General features: G+C 46.7%; 1 protein-coding gene across 3 annotated transcripts in view; it reads left to right on the top strand.

Annotated features, from left to right (window-relative positions):
- Window positions 1-685: 685 nt before the first annotated feature.
- ARHGEF7 (Rho guanine nucleotide exchange factor 7) overlaps window positions 686-24,158 on the top strand; it is a 180,511-nt gene continuing 157,038 nt past the window's right edge. For 2 of the 3 annotated variants that reach the window (XM_030921998.1, XM_030921995.1), the window contains exon 1: window positions 686-1,778. In XM_030921998.1, the coding sequence (XP_030777858.1) occupies window positions 1,614-1,778 (165 nt within the window). In that variant the 5' untranslated portion in view covers window positions 686-1,613. The remainder of the gene's footprint in view (window positions 1,779-24,158) is intronic. The other variant, XM_030921994.1, reaches the window with a different exon arrangement.

Consider the following 24,158-nt stretch of genomic DNA (forward strand, 5'->3'; position numbering starts at 1 on the left):
ATGTAGCTGTTAATTGCCCTCCTGTTTCCTAGAAAGCTTGTACGGCAGCAGCAGGAAGCGGGTTAGGTATGCCTTTCCTGGTAGGAGCCCAGCTTTGGGTCTCATCTCTGCCACTTGTTCGGCATCTGATCAGTAAAAGGGGACCATGGTGGGAGGCGAGGCAGTAGACAGCACTTTGTGAGGGTTCCTAACCAGTCGCTGTTATCACTGAGCACATTGTCCTCGTAATCCAGAATTCATACTGCCATTTGAATATTTTGCGTATTTTGCAAAGAAAATTTTAACTACTTAACTCAGGCTAGAAATAAAAGCAATTAGTGATTGCAAGAGAAATCCACTGGCAGAAGGCAGAGGGAGACGACTTAAGCCTCTGATTATTTTTGGAAGCTTTATATGCTTTCTAGCCTTTGTCATTGAATGGATTAATGTATGTGCCTGGCATAGAGTAAGCCCTTTGCTTGTTAAACTGCCCGCGGGTCACAGCGAGCAAACTGGGGGAGCGCCCAGGGACAGTAGATGGAGTGAGTGGAGGCCCGCGTCCTTGTAAGAAGCGGCTCCATTTCTTCCTCGCATGTCGATGTGTGCGTGTCATCAGTTGTTCGAGGAAGCTCGCGCATGACGCGACACTTGCCGTCTGGGCTCTCCAGGTTCGGCGTGGCGCGTTCACAGCCCAGATCTTCGGCGTCCCAGAGACGCAGCCCGGCGCCCGGCCCGGCCCTCCGCAGAGCCCCACTTCAGGCCGCGCCGTTTCCTTGACCTTCCCCCGGTAGGGTCTGAAGCGTCACCGTCCGTCTAGAGCGGAGTCACGCAGGCCCCTGTCCGGCCCGGTGAGGTCGGCGCCGCGCTCGGGAGAGTCGGTTCCTTCCGATTCAGAGCCATCTGGCTGCAGATGGAACCATCATTTGTGTTCCGTAATGACCGGCTTGCAAGGTAGCAAAGGGAAACAAATGTCTCGTTTTCAGCCTCTCCCCGCCACCTTGAAATAAAACCGGCAAAAATAAAAAGAGCATTCTGGGAAGTACTTCATCATTTCAACGCTCACGAATTCAAAACATAAACAAAGGGTTCCCAGGGTCAGGGCCAGGGGCGCGGGGCGCGCGGCGGGGCCGGGGCAGGTGAGCGCAGGTGCGCGCCCGCCCCCCACCCCGGGTACCCTCGGCTCCCTCCCCACCCGCTCCCCGCTCCCCGCTCCCCTTTCCCTTCCCCGCCCGCTCCCCGCCGCCGCCGCCGCCCCGCGCACGGCCTGGAGCGGAGGCTGCGCAGGGCGCGGGGCGGCGCGGGCCGGGCGCGGGCCGGGCGGACGGCCGCGTCTTTCTTCTCCTGGCGGTGATGTCATTGGGCGACGGCGGCCGAGGCCGGGGGGCGGCGGCGGGGGCGGCGGCGGGCGCCCGCAGGTTCCCGAGCCGCTCCTGAGAAAGCGCCTGACAGCGGGCCGGGGCGCACGGAGGAGCGGGCCGGGCCGGACCTGCTGGGCCGCGCCGAGCCAATCGCCGGCGCCGGCCGCTCCATGGGCGAGGAGGCGGCGGCGGCGGGGGCGGTGGGGGCCGCGGGCCGGGCCGCCGCTCCGAGGTGAAAGCGCGCGCCCCTCCCCGCCTGCCTCCCGGGCCGCAGCGATGAATTCGGCGGAGCAGACCGTTACGTGGCTCATCACCCTCGGGGTGCTGGAGTCGCCCAAAAAAACCATCTCGGACCCGGAGGGCTTTCTGCAGGCGTCGCTGAAGGATGGGGTGGTCCTCTGCAGACTGCTGGAGCGCCTGCTCCCCGGGACCATCGAGAAAGTAAGTCCCGGCCCGCGCCCCCGCCCGCGCCCCCCGGTCCGGCCCGCTGCGGCCCGGGATGCGCGCGGAGCACCTGGGGCCGGCCGCGCTCGGGGAACCCGTGCGCCCTCCTTTGTGCGCGGAGCGGCGGCACGGCCGGCGCCAGGACCGTGGCGGGAGCTCGGGGGGCGCCATTGTGTGCGGGGCAGGGGGAGGGGACCGAGGAGGGGTCGGGGGAGGGGCGGCGCGGGCGGTGGGGGTCCCCGGGAAGGAGAGTGCCCTGCGGCGAGGAGACGGGGCTTCTGCGCCGCCAGAACGCTAAGTTGCCCCTCCGCGTGGGGGGCCGGCCCCGCTTCTTGGCAGCAGCCTGATCGGAGACCGCGTTCCGCCGCCGTGCGGCACCTTCCCCGGCTTTGTGTGGACAGTTCTGGCCGGTAGCGTTGCGTGAGTTTCGCCTCCCCGGTTAATTGACCGGTTGCTCTGTATTTTTTAAGATGCACGCATCTATAGCTGAGGGCTGCGCTGTGAAATGATCTACTACTTTCTCCCTCGAGAAAATTCCCCACCTATCCGAGCCGAGAGGACGGCAGACACAGGGTCTAAAGCCCTGGCACTCTTCAAGGCTTGTTTGAAATTCTAGATTTCGTTCTCAGGTCCCTCCCTGGTTCTGAACAGAACCTTTAGTCCTGCAGGCACTGCCTCTCCCTTCCGGCTGGTGGTTCCCAGGCTGGAGCGTGTGAACCCTGACCCGAATCTCTGGAAGTGATTAAAGTTTGTTTTCATCGCCCACAGGCCGGCCAGCAGGGCCGAGGAGACGGGAGAGCTTCTAAAAACGATGTCTCCTTGTAACTCAAAATACTAACATATTATTCTCAGGGTGTTTTCTCGAGGGGTGGAGGTGGGGGTGGCCAATATATAGCGTTAAGATCAACAGTTATTTAAAAGGTGTTAAATGTAGAAACTGAAGTGTATCATAATTAGGAAGAAGGATTTCAGTTTTTAGTGGGCTGTATTGGCCTCCATACAGGATGACAACTTACAAACAAAATGCCACGTAAGTGACTTGAAAAAGTAAAATGTTTAATCTTATTCATACACATGCACATATTCTGGTGCTGCATTTTAAATGAGGTCAGAAAACATTTTATTTAATATGAATTTGGCTTGCATTCCAGTTTTAGGTATTTTTCTTACTTGGAACATCTTTATGAAAACGGAATCTGCATATTAGAGTGAATGGCTGCCTACCTGTCCATGAAATAAAAATGTTCCTTAGAAATGAACCTGATGTCACAGTGAAATTATGATTTAAGACAGGAGGGCTAAGGAGCAGGATCTGACTTTCAAGGCATTCAAAATACTTTGCTGTTTGGATACTGGTACCTCTGGTAATAAAAGACAGATGTTGAAAAGTGTTGAAATACAAGCAAAGTTCACCAAAATAGGCTTAAATAAAATTCTCTTCCATCTCTAAGAGCAAAGCTTTAAGAAACATCATATGCTGTGTTGATAAAAACATGTCGCCATCAAAGAATATGTTGTTTGGCATATTAACTGTGTTAATATTGATTGGCAGACTTAAATAACCGTCTTCTTTTAAATTATAGAAAGATTTTCCTAGAAAACGGTAGCATTCATTTCATCTCTAAAACAACAAAGAGAAGAACGAATAAAATGTTGAGCTTGCAGAAGCCAAGTTGAAACAACTCAACATATTCTAAAACTACAGTCATTTGGAAATTTCTTAGGTCAAAGCTGTTTTTCATTCCCCCTGAGCTCCAGTTGGTTTGTTTTAAACTGACTCTGTCACAATGAAAGTTTAATGTCAAGGTAGCATATTGTAGACACAGTTACTGGTTCTCTGGAGTTCAAAGGTAGGTTTTTGGAGTAAAATATTAGCCATTCTCTGCCTCTGAGAGCCCTGCGTTTCAGAAGTTTTGTGAGCTTTTTCCATTTCCTAGGCAGAGTTATCTGGGTTTCCTTCCTGCCTGCCTGCCTGCCTGCCTGCCTGCCTGCCTGCCTGCCTGCCTGCCTTCCTTCCTTCCTTCCTTCCTTCCTTCCTTCCTTCCTTCCTTCCTTCCTTCCTTCCCTCCCTTCCTTCCTTCCCTCCCTCCCTCCCTCCCTCCCTCCTTCCTTCTTTCCTTTCTTTCCTTTCTTTCTTTCTATGGGTTCTTGGTATGTTGGCCAGGCTGGTCTTGAACTCCTGGCCTCAAGGGATTGTCCCATCTCGGCCTCCCAAAGTGTTGGGATTACAGGCGTGAGCCACCACGCCCAGCCAGTTATCTGGGTTTTTGGTGTTTTCATGCTTACCAGATAATTTATGCCACCAAGCACACAAGCTGAATAACTTTTACTGAAATGTGGGAATGTGAGTCTGAGGATGTTTTTTCCTTAAAAAGAAGCATTTGGACACTTAACTGAATATTCATGTGGACATGACAGGGGCTTAACTTGACCTCTGCTGCAGGAGTGCCCTGACAGCCAGTGAGTGGAGGGCAAGTGGTCCGCAGCCTTCGCCTCTGCAGGCTCACAACCTGGCATGGGCCATGAGGCTGGCTGGGGATGAGGGCAGAACTAAGAAACATGGCTGGGTGCCTTGGGCTTCCCATATGTCTTTTATTAAGAAACCATGCCCTAATGTGTTTCTTCCATTACACTCATTTGTTCTGTTTCAGAGTTAGGAAGAGGGTGGAGGGAGCAGAGAGGACGTTCACAGAGCGTCAGATTCTTCTGCTCGTTTAAAGGAAACTTTCCACCCAGGTTCCCGCTTTGCTTTCAAGGTGGAAGGTTAGAGGGTGAGAAGATGGAATTATAAACTACGTGAACAGTTCAGAAAAGAGACGCTTTTCCTTATACTGGACAGATGTTTTCTGCTGTAGGGGAGAGGAAAATGGGATTAAAAAATCTTTCCCTTCTCTGTATCTGGAGATCCTGTGCTTTGGTTATCCCCAGGAGGGGCCGGGATGTTTGGTTGGGCTGCCCACACCTTCGGCTTCCCACACTCCTCTCGTAACGGACACTCGCAGGGTCGTGGCATCTAGGGAGCCCTGGTAGCCCTTTTCTCACAAATTCACTTTAAACATCCCTAAGGGTATTTAGTCAAAGGAGGTGAAATCAAGATAGATGAATTTTAGAGGATGGAAAATTTTATAAGACTAATACAATATATTAAAATCATGGAAATCATGAATTGCTCTTTTAATTTCACTGGTGAATGCAACAAATGAAGTCTCTTAACTCACTATGAAAAACTCCAGGAATTTGGTTTTCTCTCTGTGTGTCCCAGGAGAACAGAACACAGAGAACCTTCCTGTGTAATCCATGTGATGTGCTCCCAAGAGACCCTGGCTAGGTGTTTGTGGAACGTAATTGAAAGTCAGACGCTGCCTCTGGTCTTAGTGCTGGATGCGGAGGCATTTGTCTCTCAGCTCTGGAGGCCCAAAGTCTGGGATCAAGGTTCCTGCGGGGCCTTGTGCCCTCAGAAGGCTCCAAGGAGTGGTCTGTCCCAGGCCACTCTCAGGCTTCTGGTAGTTCCTGGCTTGTGGCAACCCAAGTCCAATCTTCACATGACGTCCGTGCTGTGGTTTCTTCTTTGTATCCAAATTCCTGCTTTTTAGCAGGACATCAGTGGAATTGCATTGGGGGCAGCCTACCCCAGGATGGCCTCATCCTAACCGGTTACATCTGCATTGACTTCATTTCTGAATAAGGCCCCATCCTGAGATACTGGGAGTTAGGACTTCAAAATACGAATGCTAGAGGAGCACAGTTCAGCTCATGACAGGTTGTTTCTACATTTGAACCAGATCAGTTTATTAGCTGTGGATCTGATTGCATGATGCCAGGTGCTAGGGGAGATTACAAAACCTAAATAGTAGAGTCTTGGGGGTTCTAGTGCAGAAAACATAACTCGAAAGACAAGAACAGCATGAGGCAGTAGGAAGTCAAGAGTCATAATGTCAGATATGGACGAGAAGGAGCAAAAGAATCAGGGAGCTGAAAAGACCAGCGTTCGAGCAGGTCAGACCCGAGGCTTCCCTGACGTGGGTAAGAGGATGGTTTGCATTTCCCAAACTGTAACTGGCAGACCTAGGTGATTTTCCACAGGCTGGCAGAAAATCAGCAAATCTGATGTCACGTAGGAAAAAGAAAATACTTTTTTCCAGGTGAACTGGAGACTCGCTTTCTGCTCAGTCTTAGGATTCTGGGGTTGGTTAGGGGCTGGGTTGGGGAGAAGCATAAGTGCCCACCTGCTAGAAATATGCCTTTTCTTAGGTCCTTTGGCCCTAAAAAGAACGTGGTCAGTGATCACATGTGTAGTAGGGTAAGGTTCTCACTCAGGCCCATGACCTGTAGCCGTAGTAAAGACTTGTTGATTGGCTAAGTCACTTACAGAGAAAAGTTACAATATGATATCTCCAGACTGTGTTTTTAAGGAGACGACTTTAAACGCTGCAAACTGAATGCTTGGTTATATCAAGTTGCTTCTAACTAAACTACTCTGAATATGGTTTCAGAATAGTGATTTTTGCAATAATAAACATTTACTTTTGAAGCTTGTGACTTTATAGTCCTGTCTCCACCTTGAACCAGTGTGATTCTGGTTTGGGTTTCAGGCCTAGGGAAGAAGGTAGCTGGAACTGCATTTGCTGGCTCACTAAAAAGAAAGCAAACAAACTGAAATTCAATTTAAATCAGGAGCGCCTGAAGAGATTTCCTGAGAACCAGACTAGAAACTAGTGTTTATGTTGGCATCACACAGACACAGGAGTGCACACACACACAAGCATACACACATGCATACATGCACACTTGCACATGCATGTGCACACACATGAACACATGCACACACACATGCATGCCTGCACAAGCATGCACACATATGCATGTAAATACATATGCACACAGAGACCCATACATGTAAATACACATGCACACATGTACACAGAGACACATGCATGTAAATACACATGCACACACAGATGCATATAAATACACATGCACACACAGACACACACATGTAAATACACATGCACACATGCATAGACACGTCTGACTGGGGTTGAGAGAGTGGGGGAAGGAGTGCTGGCGCATGTGGCATTCCATTTTCTCAGGGGCAGCTGCTCTGTGAACTCTCCAAGCCGAGTCCAAAGGGTGCCGTCTCACGACCCGGCCCTCATTCCATTAATAAAAGTCACTCCAGAATCTGCCTGCTTGCTTGCTTTAAGCACTGACTGCCTTTCTATACATCTTCTTAAAAGAGAATAAGATGTCTGCCCAGCATGGCAGGCAGCATGCTCCTCTCGTTTGCAGGCTCTGTCCCTTGTAATACCCATGCTGCAGATGAGGACCCTGAGGTCTGGCAGTTAGCTTTGCCCCAGGTCATCTGGCTGCACTCCAGAGGCGGAATATTCCAGCCCAAGGCTGTGACCTTTCCCATGGAAAATGAGACTGCTGCTGCCACATAAGCTGAACTTAGGGCAAGATTGGCAACCACTGCCTTCAGAAATTTACAAACCAGATCAGGAAATGAGACGGAGGCTGCAGTGTAACCCAGCACCCAGGCAGGACAAAAGTGAAGACGAGGGAGTGGCTCAGGTCACCGGCCATAGGGGCAGAGTGGGAGCCCTCAGGAGTGCCTGGAGCCACTGCCGGTGTCCTGCTTCTCAGGACATCTGGAAGCAACTCTGTCCTGCAGTGGACATGACTCCAAAGGTACCCAGGGCAGGGCTCCTTGCCCTGGGGACACCTGCAGAAGCTCCTGCAGAAGTCTGGGTGCTTCTCTCTGGCCGCAGAATGTGAGTTCAGTGCTCCTGTGCCATCCGGTAACTCACTGTAGTTCCTGGGCTTCCCTCTGTAGGGCTTACCAGATTTCCACGTAGTCCAAGATTTCAAACAATGTGTGCATCTACACCACACACACTTTTAAAATTCAAGTACTATGTACACACTAACGAATCTCCCTTTAGAGGCCACTGATCACTCTAAAATATAAAAAGTGGAGGCGATGGGGGCTGTGAGGTGGGTGGGGGCAGAGCTGTTTGTTCTTGTGTAGGGTGGATTTTAGCCGTTTGGATCGGAGTCTTGTGTGGGCTTGACGCCCACACGTCTCTCACTGCACGAGGGAGGTGGCAGAGGCACATCATCCCTCTGGGCACGCAGCTCTACCACATGCATCGCCGGGGGCTGGGAGGATTGGGGTCCCCCGAACCCGCACGTCCCTGCCCGAAGACACTGGGAGACCTGTCCGCTGTGTGCTTCAGAGTCAGGCACACCTGGCTTTGTTCCCGCAGCCATTTGCTCTGTGAGTTCCGGCACTTGTCTAACCTAGTTTCTTCCTCCTAAAAATGAGATGAGTGATATCCACTGGTGGGGGCAGTGAGGTCCTTACCAGGGTAAATGAGTAGATGTGCTGGTCACAAAGTAATTCCTCAGTATGCAGTGGTTACTGTTTTATTGATTGACACTGAAAACCTTCCCCATCACGTCCAGAAGACTCTAAACCAAGATTTGAACCTCGGAGCTACCCAAATCCAGGAACACTGGTTAATTCTCACAACAGGGCAGACTCTTACAACTTTCGGGGGCTGGCAGCCTCTGCAAACCACTCTGGACAGACCACCATTGTCTGGGTTGGTGGGCCCACTGAATGTGGCTTCGAGGGCCCTCTGGTTAGCGCCAGATCTGGGCACAGCTGCTGAATGCACACAGCTGCTGGCTGGGGAGCCAGAGGGCTGAGCGGGTGGACTCAGGTTTCGCTTATATAAAGTTTCATGCATCAGCAGGGCCGGGAGTCACAGGTGGGAAGTAAGGGCCAGCCCGCCCCACCCGGTATCTGCAGAGAGAGGGCTTTGGTGCTGCCCCTGGGCCCACAGCTTCTGATTTCTCCCTCCTTTATCAGTTCTGTCAAGTTAGGTTAGGAGAATTAATCTCCTGATGTTTTTATATTTCTAACTTTAGCTTTGAACTTTTGAGGTTTGGTGAACCAGACTGGTGGTTCTTAACCCCGTTTTTGCAGGAATGGTGTCATGTTTGTTGGGGACTCGAGGGGGTGAGGGGAACTGAAATGGAATGTGTGCACAATGTATTTCAAACACATGTATGTGAATTCATTTAATCAGCCTCTTTACCAGGTTCCTATTATGTGCATGCTGGTGACCCACATCACACGCATGGAAGTACACGCATGGATGCCAGCCACACCCCCTCTTCACGCAGGCCAGAAGAGAAATGCTAGGATCTTGGGTATTATTTGTGAGTTATCAGGATGAAGGAATGTAGAGTCATCCAGCCCAGACACCTCTGTTTGCAGATGGCTTCGCTGAGGGCACCTGCATGTGGTTGTGTAAGCTGTGTACTGCCCAGTCTTGGGAGAACCATTCACACTGTAGTCTAAGCGAATGGCTCCAAGGCCTGTGCTGGGAGGCAGCCCTGGGATACTATGTATAGAGGTCAGTGTCCCAGGACACAAAACAGAGTGGAGAAGGGTTGGAGTAGATGACAGAAGTGGCCCCAATTCTCCAACCCTCCCGTGCCCCTGGCAAAGTGACCTTGTAGTGCCTCCATCAAGAGGTAGGAGTCTTCTTCCTCACTTCTTGAATCTAAGCTATGACTTGTTTTGGCCAATGGACTGTGGCAGAAGTGACCAGTGTCAGTTCCTAACCCAGGCCTTGGAAAGGCTTGCACTTTTCTGCACTCTCTCAGGACCTGTGTCTACCCCCGAAGAGACCCCAGGGCTTGGGTGCTGGTCACACAAATGGAGGAGAACTCAGCTGTCCCTGCCTAGGCCATCCCGGACCTATATCCACAGCAAGCCAACCTCAAACATTGAAGAGAGCCCAGCCAGGGCCAGCAAGCTGCCTGCCCTGCCCAGAGCAGGCACAGCTGCACCAGCAGGCCTGGGCCAGGTTGACTTGAGCCAGTCACTGAGGTTTACCATGGCCATAGATAACAAATCACATACACTCACACACATACCCATGCCATTCTTAACTAGGGGGCATGCCGACATACATAAATACATTCCATCCCAATCACAAGAGTGCTTGTACCTTTGTTTAAAATACCCTCTATATTCTTTATTTTCTTGGTAATTTCCTCTCTAGTATTTTCTCTATTCTCTTTTTTAGAAATCTGATTAAGACTAATCAGAGATAATATCTATTGAGTGCATACTGTATGCCAGGCACTGTTCTAAGGACTTTGCCCATAATAATGGATTTAACTCTCCTCACCACCCTATAAGGGAGGTTGTGACAGGATTGCCCCCATTTTCAGATTAGGAAAGGGAGCTCCAGAGCGGCTGGTAACTGGCCATTGTTGGCTGGTGGACTGCCCCTCCCTGGCCCCGCCCCCTGCCCCTGCGGCTGCCAGGCCTCCTGGGTTGAGTCTCTCATTTGCTGACCTTTCCACTTGTATCTTTCGTCTCCTTTTTAAAGACATTTCCTTGACTTTATCGTCCAAGTTTTCTACTAACGTTTTTTATTTTGACTCTACTTTGGCTATATTGTTTTAATTTCTAAAAGTGCTTTTTCCTTGTTATCTGGTTTCTCTCCGTTTCTTCCCTTTCAGTCAGTCCCTTCCTGTTTCTGGGATGATTCCTCTCTTCCTGTGAACATTCATTACAGTTTCCTTGAAGGGTGATTCCTTCCCTGCAGTCACTGTCTCTGTTTCCTCTGAGTCCTCTTGTGTAATTTTTTTTCCATGTTGGAGATTTTACGCAAACATCAGATGATCTTTCAAGCGTGAGGCCCTCAAAATGACCAGGAAGTCCTGTGTGACTGCCGGGGTCCAGGGACAGGTAGGTCTCGCCGCGAGGCAGCCTGGCGATGCCCAGAAGTCTGGATCTGTTGGTCTCTTCTCCAGCAGCCATGAGTCTCCCCAGAGACTCCTTCACCTGCCGCGTGTCAGAACAGCGTCCATCCTCACCTTGGCTCCTGTCCATGCTGGCCCTCCCCAAGTTCTGGCCTCTTTGGTTCACTTTTCCCCAGAGAATAAGCCTCGTACCCCTGCAAGGATGGCAAGAGGGGTAGCCAGCTGTGATGGGACTGGGGCCTTTAGGCCTGTGTCTGACTCTTAGACAGGTGGCTTGTCAACCACCTGGGAGGGTGCAGTTGCCACTGGCTACTGGAATGGGACTTTCCTAGTCTCTGCTGAAGCCCCGCCCATCCTCCGTCTGCTCCCTGCCTTTGTAATGGTGGCCTGGGGATAGGTGTCTTCTAGTTTTTTTGTTTTGTTTTGTCTTGTTTTTTAGACAGAATCTCACTCTGTCACCCAAGCTGGAGTCCAATGGCACGATCTCAGCTCACTGCAACCTCCGCCTCCTGGGTTCAAGTGATTCTCTTGCCTCTGCCTCTGGAGTAGCTGAGGCTACAGGTGTGTGCCACCATGCCTGGCTAATTTTTGTATTTTTAGTAGAGACAGGGTTTCACCATGTTGGCCAGGCTGGTCTCAAACTCCTAACCTCAAGTGATCTGCCTCCCTCAGCCTCCCAAAGTGCTGGGATTACAGGTGTGAGCCAGTGTGCCCAACCAGGTGTCTTCTAGTTTTATTGAAGATGATGCTTGTGTTTCTTGTTCTCCTGGCTGTTTTGGAGGGATTTTCTTTTTTCAAGAGAAGTGAGGCTGAAATCATTTTACTGTACTGCTTTGGACCTGGAATCTTTCCATTATGAGAGAAAGAGAGAGAGCGAGAATATATGAATGAATATCCATGTCCTACGCCCTGGGTTTTGTATCTCTTCTTCTGAGTACTTTAAAATTGCTAGAGAAAACAAAACTGAAAGCTGGTTATTTGAAATGTTCTTTTTTTCCTGTTGCTTGGTATTTTGTGCATAACTTTATTATTACACTTGGAGCAGTTTTTTTTTTTAAGCGGCTGGTGGTTGTCCCATCTTTTCTTTATAGAAGCTATATATAATTCAGAATCCCAAAAAGTGTATATAAAAGAAATATAAGCCTCGTCCAGTTTATATTAAATTGCTTTTGTCTGAAATGGGCATCCAGTGCTCCAAGTGTGTTTGGATTTGCGTGGTCTCTCACCGGGAAGCCTTGTTCTGACAGTGTGATCTCTTAGCAACGCCTTTAAAGTGGTCTGGTTTTGATTATTTGTAAATATTATGGCCAGTGATGGCTTTTCCCCCTCAATTCTGAGTGTCTCACTACTAAGTTCCTATGCCAGGATTTTCACCAATGGCCTGTCCTTAAAGTCGTTTAAGTTCATAAGAGACTTTGAAGTACCCATTTGCAGTTAGCAGATTTTTCAGATGTCTTTTGTTAGGAATACAGATTTTCTGAAAAAGCCTGTTGCTTTCTGAACACATGCCAAAAGATTGTGGCTTTGTCATTCTCTTTAAGGAAGAATGCTGTAGTGATTTTGATAGGAAATTGGGAGACCCAGAGAATATTCCTGGTTCTGATTGTGTCTGTTTGGCTCCTCAGGAGGAGGGAGAGCCTCACCTGCCCACATGGAATCGGTCCAGGCCTCTGTTTACCTTGAGCAATGTCATTGAGGCTTCCTCTGGTGCTTAGGAAAGTGCCTTAAGACCTGGGTCTGTCTCATTGATCTCTTAAAGCACTGGTGCTGGTGACAGATTTCTTCTGGTGGAAACATATTTTCTGGTTATAGTCATCCCTATTTGTTAAGCATTTTTGTTTCTTTTGAAAATAGGCTTTAAGGCTGGGTGCGGTGGCTCACGCCTATAATCCTAGCACTTTGGGAGGCCGAGGTGGGTGGGTCACCTGAGGTCAGGAGCTCAAGTCCAGCCTGGCCAACATGGTGAACCCCGTCTCTACTAAAATAGAAAAATTAGCCGGGCGTGATGGCGGGTGCCTGTAATCCCAGCTACTTGGGAGACTCAGATGGGAGAATCGCTTGAACCCAGGAGGCAGTGGTTGCAGTGAGCCGAGATCACGCCACTGCACTCCAGCCTGGGTAGCTGAGTGAGACTCCGTCTCAAAAAAAAAAAAAAAAAAAAAAAAAGAAAGAAAGAAAAAAAGAGAGAGAGAGAAAGAAAGAAAGAAAGAAAATAGGCTTTAACTAAATAGAATATGGTCAAATGCTTGTGACTTGTGACAGAGGTTAAACTTCCAGAAAGAGCCATAGAAGCCACAATTTTCCATGATAAGAAACTAGAATGGAATGTCTTTCAGACTTTATCAATTGATGACAAATGGAGAAAAATAAAAGTTCATTTATGGCACTTCTGAGCAAGTGCATTTCCCTCGATTGAATCTGAGTAATTGCAAAATCAGCTATCCAAGTTTGACTCTTCAAACAAATAACCTGGAGTTGTAAGCACACTGTTTATGAATTGCTCAAATGAGACTCTGGGAGCAAGACACCACTCACCCACTCACCCTGCATCTAGTTAAATCTTTTGTTGCCTGTAATGGAGCTTCCACCTTAAAAAACTAGAAAAATAAGGGCAAATTAAACTCAGATTAAGTAGTAGGAGAAAGAGAATAATAAAGAACAGAATGGAGGTTAGAAAATTACTAGAAAGAACAAACAAAACAGAAAGCTGGTTATTTGAGAGGAATCAATAAAACTGATAAACCTGTTTGTGGACTGATTAGGAAAAATGGGGAAAAGACAGAAATTACCAATGTAAGGAATCACCATGGATCTTACAGATATTGAAAGATAATAAGTAGATATTAAAACATTGTTATGCCAACAATTTCTACAACTTAGATGAAATGGATAACTTTCCTGGAAGACACAAAGCTCACTAAAGAAGATGTTGATAACCTTAATAACCCTACATCTATTACAGAAATAAATGTGTAGATAAAATTCTTCTCATAAAGAAAATTCCAGCCAGATAGCTTCACTGGTAAATCCTACCAAGCTTTTAAGGAAAAAAAAAAAATAGTAATTTTACACAGACTCTTCTAGAAAATTAAAATTGGGCCAGGTGCAGTGGCTCACATCTGTAATCCCAACATTTTAGGAGGGAGGATTGCTTGAGGCCAGGAGTTCGAGACCAGCCTGGGCAACATAGTGAGACCATCATCACTACAAAAAATTTTAAATATTAGTAGATGTGCCTGTGGTCTCAGCTACTTAGGAGGCTGAGGTGGGAGGATCACCTGAGCCTGGGAAGTTGAGGCTGCAGCGAGCCATGATCACACCACTGCAGTCCAGCCTGGGCACCAGAGTGAGAATCTGTCTCGAGGGGGCAAAAAAAAGGAAGGAAGGAAAGAAGGAAGGAAAGAAAGAAAGATTAATTAATGAGGGTGTACTTCTCAACCCATTCTAAGTGGTAAGCATTATCCTGATAACAAAACCTGACAAAAACGTTGTAAGAAAAGACTATAGGCCAATAACCCTAATGAACACAGATGCAAACCTTCAAAAAATTTAGCAAATCAATTTCAGCATTACATGTAAAAGGTAAAATATCATAACTGAGAAGCATTTATCCCAGGAAATAAAAATCAATCAATACAATTCATGATATTAACAAACTAAAAAAGAAAAATCCAGAGGATTTTCTCAATGGATGGCAGAAAAAGCATTCAGTCCAATCCAAGCCAACGTAAGCTCTTGATAAACACTCCCGGTGACCTAGGAATAGAAGGAAACTTCCTCAACATGATAAGGGGCATCCATGAAAACCTACAGCCAATGTGAGACTCAATGGTGAAAGACTAAAAGCTTTCCCCCTAAGATCAGGAACAAGGCAGGGGTGTTCACTCTTACCACTTCTGTTCAACCTTACACTGGCGGTCTCAGCTGGTACAATCAATCAAGTAAAAGAAACCAAAGCCATCCAGATTGAAAAGGAAGAAGTAAAACTGTCTTTATGTGTAGACTATATGATTGTTTATGTAGAAAATTGGATAGGATCTACATAATAGCTGGTAGAACTAGTAAGTCAGCTGGATGTGGTGGCTCACACTTGTAATCCCAGCTACTCAGGGGGCTGAGGCAGGAGAATTGCCTGAACCTGGGAGTTGGAGGTTGCAGTGAGCCAAGACTGCGCCGCGCCACTTCACTCCAGCCTGGGTGACAGAGCGAGACTGTATCTCAAACAAACAAACAAACAAAAAAACTAGTAAGTCAGTTTAGCAAGGTTGAAGGGTTAATATACAAAATCAGTTGTATTTCTATATATTAGCAACCAACGATCAGAAATTGAAATTTGAAATACCATTTACAATAGCAAAGAAATGAAAGAAAATACAAATGCTTAGGGATAAATCTGACAAAAGGTAAGAAAAATATGTACACTCTCAGCAACATATATTGCTGAGTGAAATTAAAGATCTAAATAAATGGGGCTATACATAGCATTTTGGGTCAGAAGTCTTGCTATTAAGCTGTTCTATTCATATTGATCTATAGATTCCACAGAGTCACAATCAAAATCCCAGAATTTTTTTGGTAGAAATTGATAAATGATTCTAAAGTGTCTATGGAAAGGCAAAGGGCCTAGAAACAACTTTGAAATGGAAGAAGAAGGTTGGAGGACTTGCTTTCCAGGGTTTTCATAAAGCAACGGTAATAGAGTCAGCAGGACGTTGCTATAAAGATAGAGAAATAGATCAGCAGAACAGAATAGACTTAGAATTAGATCCTTCAAGACACAGACAACTGATTTTCAACAAAGGCGCCAAGACACTTGGCTGTCCAAAGGACACTCTTTTCAATAAATGATACTGGAACAAGTAGATATTCGCATTTTTAAAGATGAACTTTGATCTATACCTCTTAGTATACAAAAACTAACTAAAAATCGTAGATCTAAATGTAAAGCCTAAAACTAAAAAAAAACTCCTAGAAGAAAATATAAGAGAAAACATTTGTGACTTTGGACTAGGCAAATATTTCTTATATATGACATCAAAAACATGATCCATAGAAGAAATGATTCCATACAAGAAAGAGTGGACAAATTGGACTTAATCAAAACAAAAAGAACTTCTATTACTTGAAAGACACTGTTAAGAGATTGAAAAGACAGTCTATATATTGGAAGAAAATATTTGCAAATCACATGTCTGTTTAAGGATTTGTAGCTAGAATTTATAAAGAACTCTCAAAACTTAATAATAGAGAGCCTAATTTTAAAAATGGGCAAATGATTTGAATAGACATCTCACCACAAAATATGTACAGATGGCAAATAAGCACTCGAAAGGAGGCTCAACATTATCAGTCATTAGGGAAGTGGACATGAAATCTGCAAGGAGATAGATGCCACTACACACCTATCATCACAGCTGGAATCTAACAGAGTGATCCTCCTAAGTGTTAGCATGTATGTGAGGGAACCAGCCCTCTCGTGCACGGACAGTGGGAAGGTAAAATTGTACAACTGCTTCAGAAAACAGTTCATCAGTTTCTTAGAAGAGTAAACATACATCTACCAAATGTTTCGGCTATTCTACTTTGAGATGTCTGTCCAAGAAAATGGAAACGATACGGCCGTACCATGCCTTGCACACAAGTGTTCATAGCAGCTGTATTTTTAATAGCCACAAACTGGAAATAATGCAGATATTTTACAGGTGATGAGTAGATAAACAGATTGTGGCATATTCCTGTAATGGAACATGGCTCAGCAATAAAAAGGAATATTCCATGACATGGATGATTCTCAAAATTATGCTGAATAAAAGAAGCCAGACAAGAAAGTACTTAATATATGATTCCATTTATAGAAGATTTCTAGTGACAGAAAGTAAATCAGTGCTTGCTTGGGGACAATAGCTGGGGTAGGAGAAAGTGATTATGGAGTAACTCAAGGAGACCTCTGCGTGAGGGGCAGAGTCATTACCTTGCCTCTTGTGACAGTTCCATCAGGTTGCACTATGTCAAAACTTACCAAAGTGCACAGTTTACATATGAGCAGTTTATTGTATGTCAGTGATACCTCAGCACGGCACATGACAGTCTTTACCCTGAGCATAATTACGTTTTTGTTGAGTGTAATGGAGCTTTAATTCATTTTATTTGCTGTCCCCTAGTTTTGAACTAATCGTGAATTTAGAAAATGTATAGAATTTAAATGTGCAATGGTAAATTGTGTAATTATGTTTTATATAGGGGAAGGGATTTATTGACAGCTCATTTATTGATGTATTTGTTTATTTTCTCATCAAATCTTTACTATGTTCCAAGGATAGTGCTAGGAGCTGGAGGTTTGATGATTCGCAGAAATAGACTCGCATACTATTTAGTAGGGGAGGATAACATGAGAATTACATGAACTGATTGTGTCACACTTGAGCTACATGCTCTGAAGGCAAGAGACAGATTTCCAAACACGCAGCAGAAGAAACTATGCCCCTTGGCAGATGGGGGCCCAGGGCGGTTTGGGGAAGGCTGTCCTCAAGAAGTGGCATTTGAGTTGCCCTCTGACTGATGCATAGCTGTCGTAATAGAAGGGGCATGCACCCCTACACAGAGGGGCCCTTTGAGGCCTGGGGCAAGAGGAGGCCTGCTTTGTTGGGATTGGCGAGGAAAGGCCTGGACGGGTAGTGCTGGAACCCAGGGGACGCGGAGAGTCAGGCAGAGCCAGGCAGCACAGGGCTGGTGGGCCATTAGTTTGTAAAGGTTTTGATACTTTTCAAATTTTTAAGGGGAGAATGATTTGATCAATTCTGTGTTTTGAAAACAATAGCCATAGCATGAAGAACAGATGAAATGAGCCCAGGACGGAGGAGGTGAAGATGGTTATGAAACTCTCACAGTTGCCCATGGAGAGCTGTGGGAGCCAGGGCTGGAGTGGAGGCAGTGCTGACAAGGAGACAGGGATGGCACCGAGGGAGCCCAGGCGGGCGCGGCGGTGGGTGGACAGGGGACAGTGCTTGGAGTGACTCCTGGGTTTCTGGTTGCACAACAGGATAGATGGGGCGGTCGTCTGTGCTGGAGCCCTGGGTGAGGCTTACCTAGGTTTGGGGCAAGGAGATCAGGAATGGATTCAGGGTTGGGTATGTCCTTGGAGGCATCCGCATGGAGCTGTTGGAGCTTAGAGGCCCCCTGGACTGAAGCATACACGTGGGACTTGTAGTACAGAGATATGAACTGAAGCTGAAGGACTTGTGAGGTGTCTTACAGGGCAGTTAAAGTGCAAACGTGAGAAGGCCGAGGGCCAGCCTTGGGAAAGGTGGAGATGAATAACCGATGAGCCTGAAGAGAGAGACTAAGGCAGGGTGGTTGGAGGCCATTAGTCAGGAGATGGGCAGTGACCTGAGACCAGGGGCCGAGGGTGCTGGTGTGTTTCTGAGAGGTCAGGTGAGTGCAATTCAGAAGATTGTCTGCCGGCTTTGGCCTGTGCTGGGTGGGAAGGAGGGTGCTATTCCTAGCTGTTTTAGGACAACCGGCCAGCACATACCCAGAGCCCACATACTGGAGCAATTGGGGGCATGCCCAGGACAGAAGAGGGGGCTGGCAGAGAGCCTGGCAGTTGCCGAGGGTAGTGGAAATACTGGAATAGAGTTGTGGAGTATGAGAGAGGGGGGGACTCAGTGAGGGGGTGGACGGTGGGCCCCGTGGAAACCCACCCATGGAAGGGTGCATGCACCTGTAGTGATTGGCAGGGAACTGAGCGGGAGATTAGGGCACTCATTAATTTTCTTGAATGTTTGGTTAAGAGGAAGTGATCTTCAGTGAGGGTCAGCATGTTTTTCTTGATAAAGGAAGCTCTAGCAAACTGTACCCCTTTCAACAGCTTTAGGGGAGAACGTCTCATATTTTTTCTTTCCTGTCCCACGTTTTAAAGTGTGTTCTTTTCCTTCCTGATGGATGCATCTGGTGGTTTAAGGCCAATAAGTGTTGCGTTTAGCCTGAACAGTTGTTTGTTACTCTGAAAACGTCTAAGACTTTCATCTCCAGCTTATAAATGTATTGATGTCAGGTGTTTAATATTTCCCCTTTGATTCATTTGATAGTGAATGGCTTCTGAGGTCAGGATGGGGACACTGCCAAAACCAGCTGCTCTCTGCTGAGTCTATGTTTTGCAGGTGACATCTGAAACTCTAGATTTGATATCATTAAGGCATTTTAGGGATGTCAATGTATGAATTTTAGAAAGTTCAGGTGCAAATTGAGGACTATTTGGTGAGAATTTTATGAATACACTTGTGTCTCTCCTGGGATTTGCTTTTTCTTTCCCTTTGGAAAATGCTCACAGCGTGTTACATATCATGCTAAATGGACGGAGATGAAGCCAATCCAGTGGTGCTTATTGGGAATATAGTTCCTAAATAACTGCAGTAAATGTAAGTAATATCCTGGGGAATTATTTTTCTAATTCAAAGCATTAAAACATGAACGATTCAGTTCTGTCTCCATGTGTGGGAGAAGTAAACTCACCACTTACTTTTTTCTTTTTAATCCTTTTTTTTGAGAGGAAGGTGGGTACAGAGTGTTATTGGGAGTAGGGGTAGGGATATTGAGGGAAGGGAGAATGATATACACACACATATACATGTACACACATAAGTATACACATCTACGCATATACACACATGCATCTATACACACGTATATACACACGTATATGCATACATATTTATACACGCACACATATACACATGCATATACACATATGTATACACACATGTGCACACACATGTATATACACATGCACATATACACATATATACATGCTATATACACATTTATACACCTGCATATGTACACAAGTATATAATGCACACATATATATGTATGTACATACAGTATATACACACCTCTATATGCACATATCTGTAAACACATATGCCTGCACACATGGATATGCACATATGCAGACATGCACACACATAAGCATACAGGAACACGTGCATATCTATACATGTCGATACACACGTGTATATGCGTGCACATATGTACATACGTTTCAGCTTGTGGGCTGAAAATATCTGGGTTGGTTTGGTTTTCCTCCTTTTATAGCCAAAAGTGGCAGAGCTGCTCAACACGAACTTTTGTCCGTCACATATGGAAATGTTAGCAATGTCACTGACATCAGAATTGGCAGTACATGTCTTTCCAAGTTGTTTTCAAGGAAGATGGTTCTTCCATCTTTTTTTTTCTTTTGTCTAGATGGTTATATGGTTTGTAAATTTGGGTGTATGTGAGAATGCCCAACGACCTGTGGAAATCGAGTGCTGGACACCCCCAGAGTTCCTGATTTTGTAGAACTGGAGTGGGGCAGAGAATCTGCTTTTCTAACAAGTTTTCAGGCAGTGCTGGTGCTGCTGGTCCTGGGGCCACGACTGAGAATCACTGACCTAGCCCACTGAGCTCATTAGCCCAGCAGCACCATGACCTGGACCAGCCAGATGGTGTGCATGACCCGTGAAGCAGACAGGAGTGCTCACCTGGGTGTTTTTTCCATGGGTAGCACAGGCTGCTTGCTCACCTTGGTGTGCCCTCCCCATCCTCATGCTTAACAAGTTTCCTAACTAGTGTCTCCTTAGTTCAAGACAGAGCAGACCCCGAGTGCTGCTTCCTTGTGGGCTTTTGGAGTATTTAAACATGGAGGCAGAGAGACAGAAAATACATCCTGCTTGGGTTGGAAGGGGACTTGGAATTTATCTGAAAAATTGGAATCCCATTTATTTCTGTGCATAACTTTTTAAAATAAAAAAGAATGTATTTTTTTCATACAACAGAAGAGAAACAATCTCCATTAAGAGGTGAAGCTCAGGAGGTTTGTACAAGATTTGATGAAGTATGTTACTTAAATTGAGGCATGTATGGAGACATCAGTGAAATATTCAAATTAGGGTTGGGAAGAACTATAGTTGAATAAGATATTGAGTCACAAAAAATGACCAGAAGACAAAGTCACACTGTTTTAGGTAAAGATGCTTTTTAATGCCGAGGCTTTTAAAGAAGAGTAAATCAACCATGTGGCCTGGTTGTGGGAACTAAGGGCAGCCTCAGGGAAGAGTCTGGGTTGCCAGTTCAAAAACACAGCTGGGGCCAGGCACAGTGGCTCATGCCTGTAATCCCAGCACTTTGAGAGGCTGGGGCAGGCGGATCACTTAAGATCGGGAGTTCGAGACCAGCCTGACCAACATGGAGAAACCCCATCTCTACTAAAAATACAAAATTAGCCGGGCATGGTGGCACATGCCTGTAATCCAAGCTACTCGGGAGGCTGAGGCAGGAGAATCGCTTGAACCCAGGAGGTGGAGATTGCAGTGAGCCGAGATCTCACTGTTGCACTCCAGCCTGGGCAACAAGAGCGAAACTCCGTCTCAAAAAAAAAAAAAAAAAAAAAAAAAAAAAAAATTAGCCGGGTGTGCTGGCTCATGCCTGTAATCCCAGCTACTTGGGAGACTGAGATGGGAGGATCACTTGAACCCAGGAGGTGGAGGTTGCAGTAAGCTGAGATCACACCACTGCCCTCCAGCCTGGATGACAGAGCGAGACTCCATCTCAAAAACAAAACCAAAAAAACACAGCTGGGCAAACGGCTGCTCGTCAAGGAAGCAGTTCATGTTGTGGAGTTCACCTGAGCCGTAGCCTCTTTCTGACTCGAAGGGTTGGTGGGTTTTGCCATCCTTAAATTGGGGATGCCCTTGTTCTCTGAAGGTCTGAAGCAGCCTGCACGGCTCGCACTGTCCTTTAGGCGAAACCAGACTCATTGCTCAATTTCAGTCCAGCGTATGCTTTGCAATTCAGTGGCCAACTGAGGGTCCATTTGTAAAAACTGAATATGGAGAAAATGATGACAATTTTGACAACACCTCACCGCCAAGTCTGGCCATAGGAGAAAATACTGGATCATGTAGAGAAAGAGCTGGGTCTGAAGAACTGACTCCAGCTGGCACAGAAGCTCCTTTTCTAGACGGTTCATTCGCTGGTGGCTTTGCTGAAGCCTTTGGTGACCATGGCTGCTTTCATGAATGGCGCTGGAATCACTTGACAAGGATTTCCAAGCAGCCATCATGAAAAGATCTTAAAAAGCCATGACAGATTCTCTGGAAACAAATGAAACAATGGAACATCTCAGCAAAGAAATAAAACTTATGAAAAGGAAATGAAAAGTATAGAACTGAATAGAATAATGGAAATCAAACTCACTGGATGGGCTCAAAGGTACAGTAGAGATGGCGGACGATTGATTAGTGAACTTGATCAAGGACTCGTCAAGGGAGGGGCTCAGTGTGGACAACAGAGAGAAAACAGGCCTCAGAAAGCAAGGGCTGCCGAGGGCGGTACACACTGCAGGACAGCAGACAGCATGGGAACGACAGCAGGATTCTTCCCTTCCCTCCCTGGTTCCTTGTCTCTCTCTCTCGGTCTCTCTGTGACTCTGTTTCTCCCCTTTTTGTCTCTCTGTATCTGTGACATCCTCTACCTCTGTCTCTCCCTCTCTGTGTCTATGTCTCCGTCTGTCTCATCTCTGAACTGTCAGAATCACAGGAGGCCTTCAGAGCTTGTTTTTGTCCCCCTTGATAGAAGAATGAAGGCCACTCTGTGAAACCTATGGCTCTTGCGGGTGCCTGCATGGAGCACTGGCGGTGGACAGGGGCCTGATGTGGGCTGCGGGAGCGGGCCAGCTGCTTACGGGGAAACCCAGTTTGGGGCCTGTGATTTTCCTTAGCGATAGGGAGGCAGGAGCTGTAACTAGAGCTTGCTCTGGGCAGCACTGGCTGAACCAATGGCCATGCACAGAGGAAACTGAGCCGTGGGCCTGCAGGTGGGCAGTCCTGGGAAAGCTGGGCAGCCCATGGGCAGCTGGCCGCAGGCAGAGCCGGTGGCAACAGGATGTGGCCATCAGTCTCAACAGGGAGGGGTGAAGCTTTTAAGGTAAAAACTAAGACAAGACAATATTTCATTTATCTCTATCATTTTGTCTACAGTGATCGTATTTCCAAGTGTTATTTGGGATAGTTCCTGTCTTAAACATCCAATTCTCACACTAGACCAATTATATTACTTTTTGGTATTTTACTTTTTGCCATGTCAGCGTCACTCAACTTCACTTTTGGTAGCCATAATCAAGTGATTTGTTAGAGCGTCACAGGCACAGGTCCTTGGTTCATTAATTCACAAATAATATACCAAGTGCCTGTCTGTATGTGCCATCTGTTAAGATACAACCGTCATCCAAACAGACCAAATACGCTGCAGCTGGAGTGTGTATTGTATAGTGCAGGGAGAGATTCTGTAAACACCACACAGAAATCAGTGAGAGAGTACATTTACCAGTGATATGTGTTATGGAGGAAAACAGCAGGTGGCGGGTGGGAAGTGCCAGCACCTAGGGCGGTGGTGCAGGTTTACATTGGGTCGTCAGGGGGTTGTTACTGAGAAGTGACGTGAACAGAGACTTGATGAATGGGAGCAAAGAAAGGAGTGAGGTGAAGATCTGGGAGGATGGTGTTGCAGGCAGAGGGAACTGCTAGTGCGAGGTCCTGGGTTAGAAGTCTGCCTGGCAAGTTCCAGAACAGCAGAGGCCAATGAGAGTAGGGAGGGTGGTAGCTGGCTGATGAGGTCAAGGAGGGAACAAGGGAGCAATTGCGTAGTACCTGCTTGGCCATTCGAAGGACTTGGCCTTTTATTATTAACCTTTTTTTATTTTTTGCTTTTGTAGAGGCAGGGTCTTGTTCTGTTGCCCAGGAGGGAGTGCAGTGGCAGATGACAGCTCACTGCAGACTTGAACTCCTGGGCTCCAGTGATCCTCCCGAGTAGCTGGGACTACAGCATACATCACCATGCCCAACTAATTTTTAAGTTTTTTGTAGACACAGGGTCTTGCTATGTGGCCCCAGCTGATCTTGAATTCCTGGCTTCAAGCGATTCTCCTGCTTTGGCCTCCCAAAATGCTGGAATTACATATAAGGTCTAGGCATGAGCCACCACACCCAGCCTAGATCTTCTTTTTTAGAGCAGTTTTAGGTTTGCAGAAGAACTGAGCAAAAAGTACTGAGTTGCTATACACTCCTTTCTGCCCACCCACTTTCCCCCATTAACACCCTACATTAGTATGATGCACCTGTTAAATTGATGAGCTGATACTGATACTTTATTATTGACTAAAGTTCACAATTTCCTTTAGGGTTCACTGTGTGTTGTATCTTCTGTGGGTTTTGACAAGTGTATAATGACATGTAGCCACTGTATAATAACATGCAGAGTAGTTTCACTGCCCTAAGGTCCTCTTTACTCCGTCTAGTCATACCTCTCTTGCCTCAACACCTGGCAACTGTTGATCTTTTTACTGTCTCCATGGTTCTTTTTCTTTTTAAATTTACATTTACTGGTTTATTATAAGAATATTGCAAAGGCTACAGATGAAGAGACATGTAGTGTGAGCTAGGGGGTAAAGGTCGCGCAGCTTCCATGCCCTCCCTGGGTGTGCCCCCTCCAGCAACCTCTATGTGTTCAGCTGCCTGGACGCTCCAAAAGTTTTGTCTTTTCCAGAATGTC

This window comes from Rhinopithecus roxellana, chromosome 18 (genome assembly GCF_007565055.1).
Source record: "Rhinopithecus roxellana isolate Shanxi Qingling chromosome 18, ASM756505v1, whole genome shotgun sequence".
Taxonomy (NCBI): Eukaryota; Metazoa; Chordata; class Mammalia; order Primates; family Cercopithecidae; genus Rhinopithecus; species Rhinopithecus roxellana.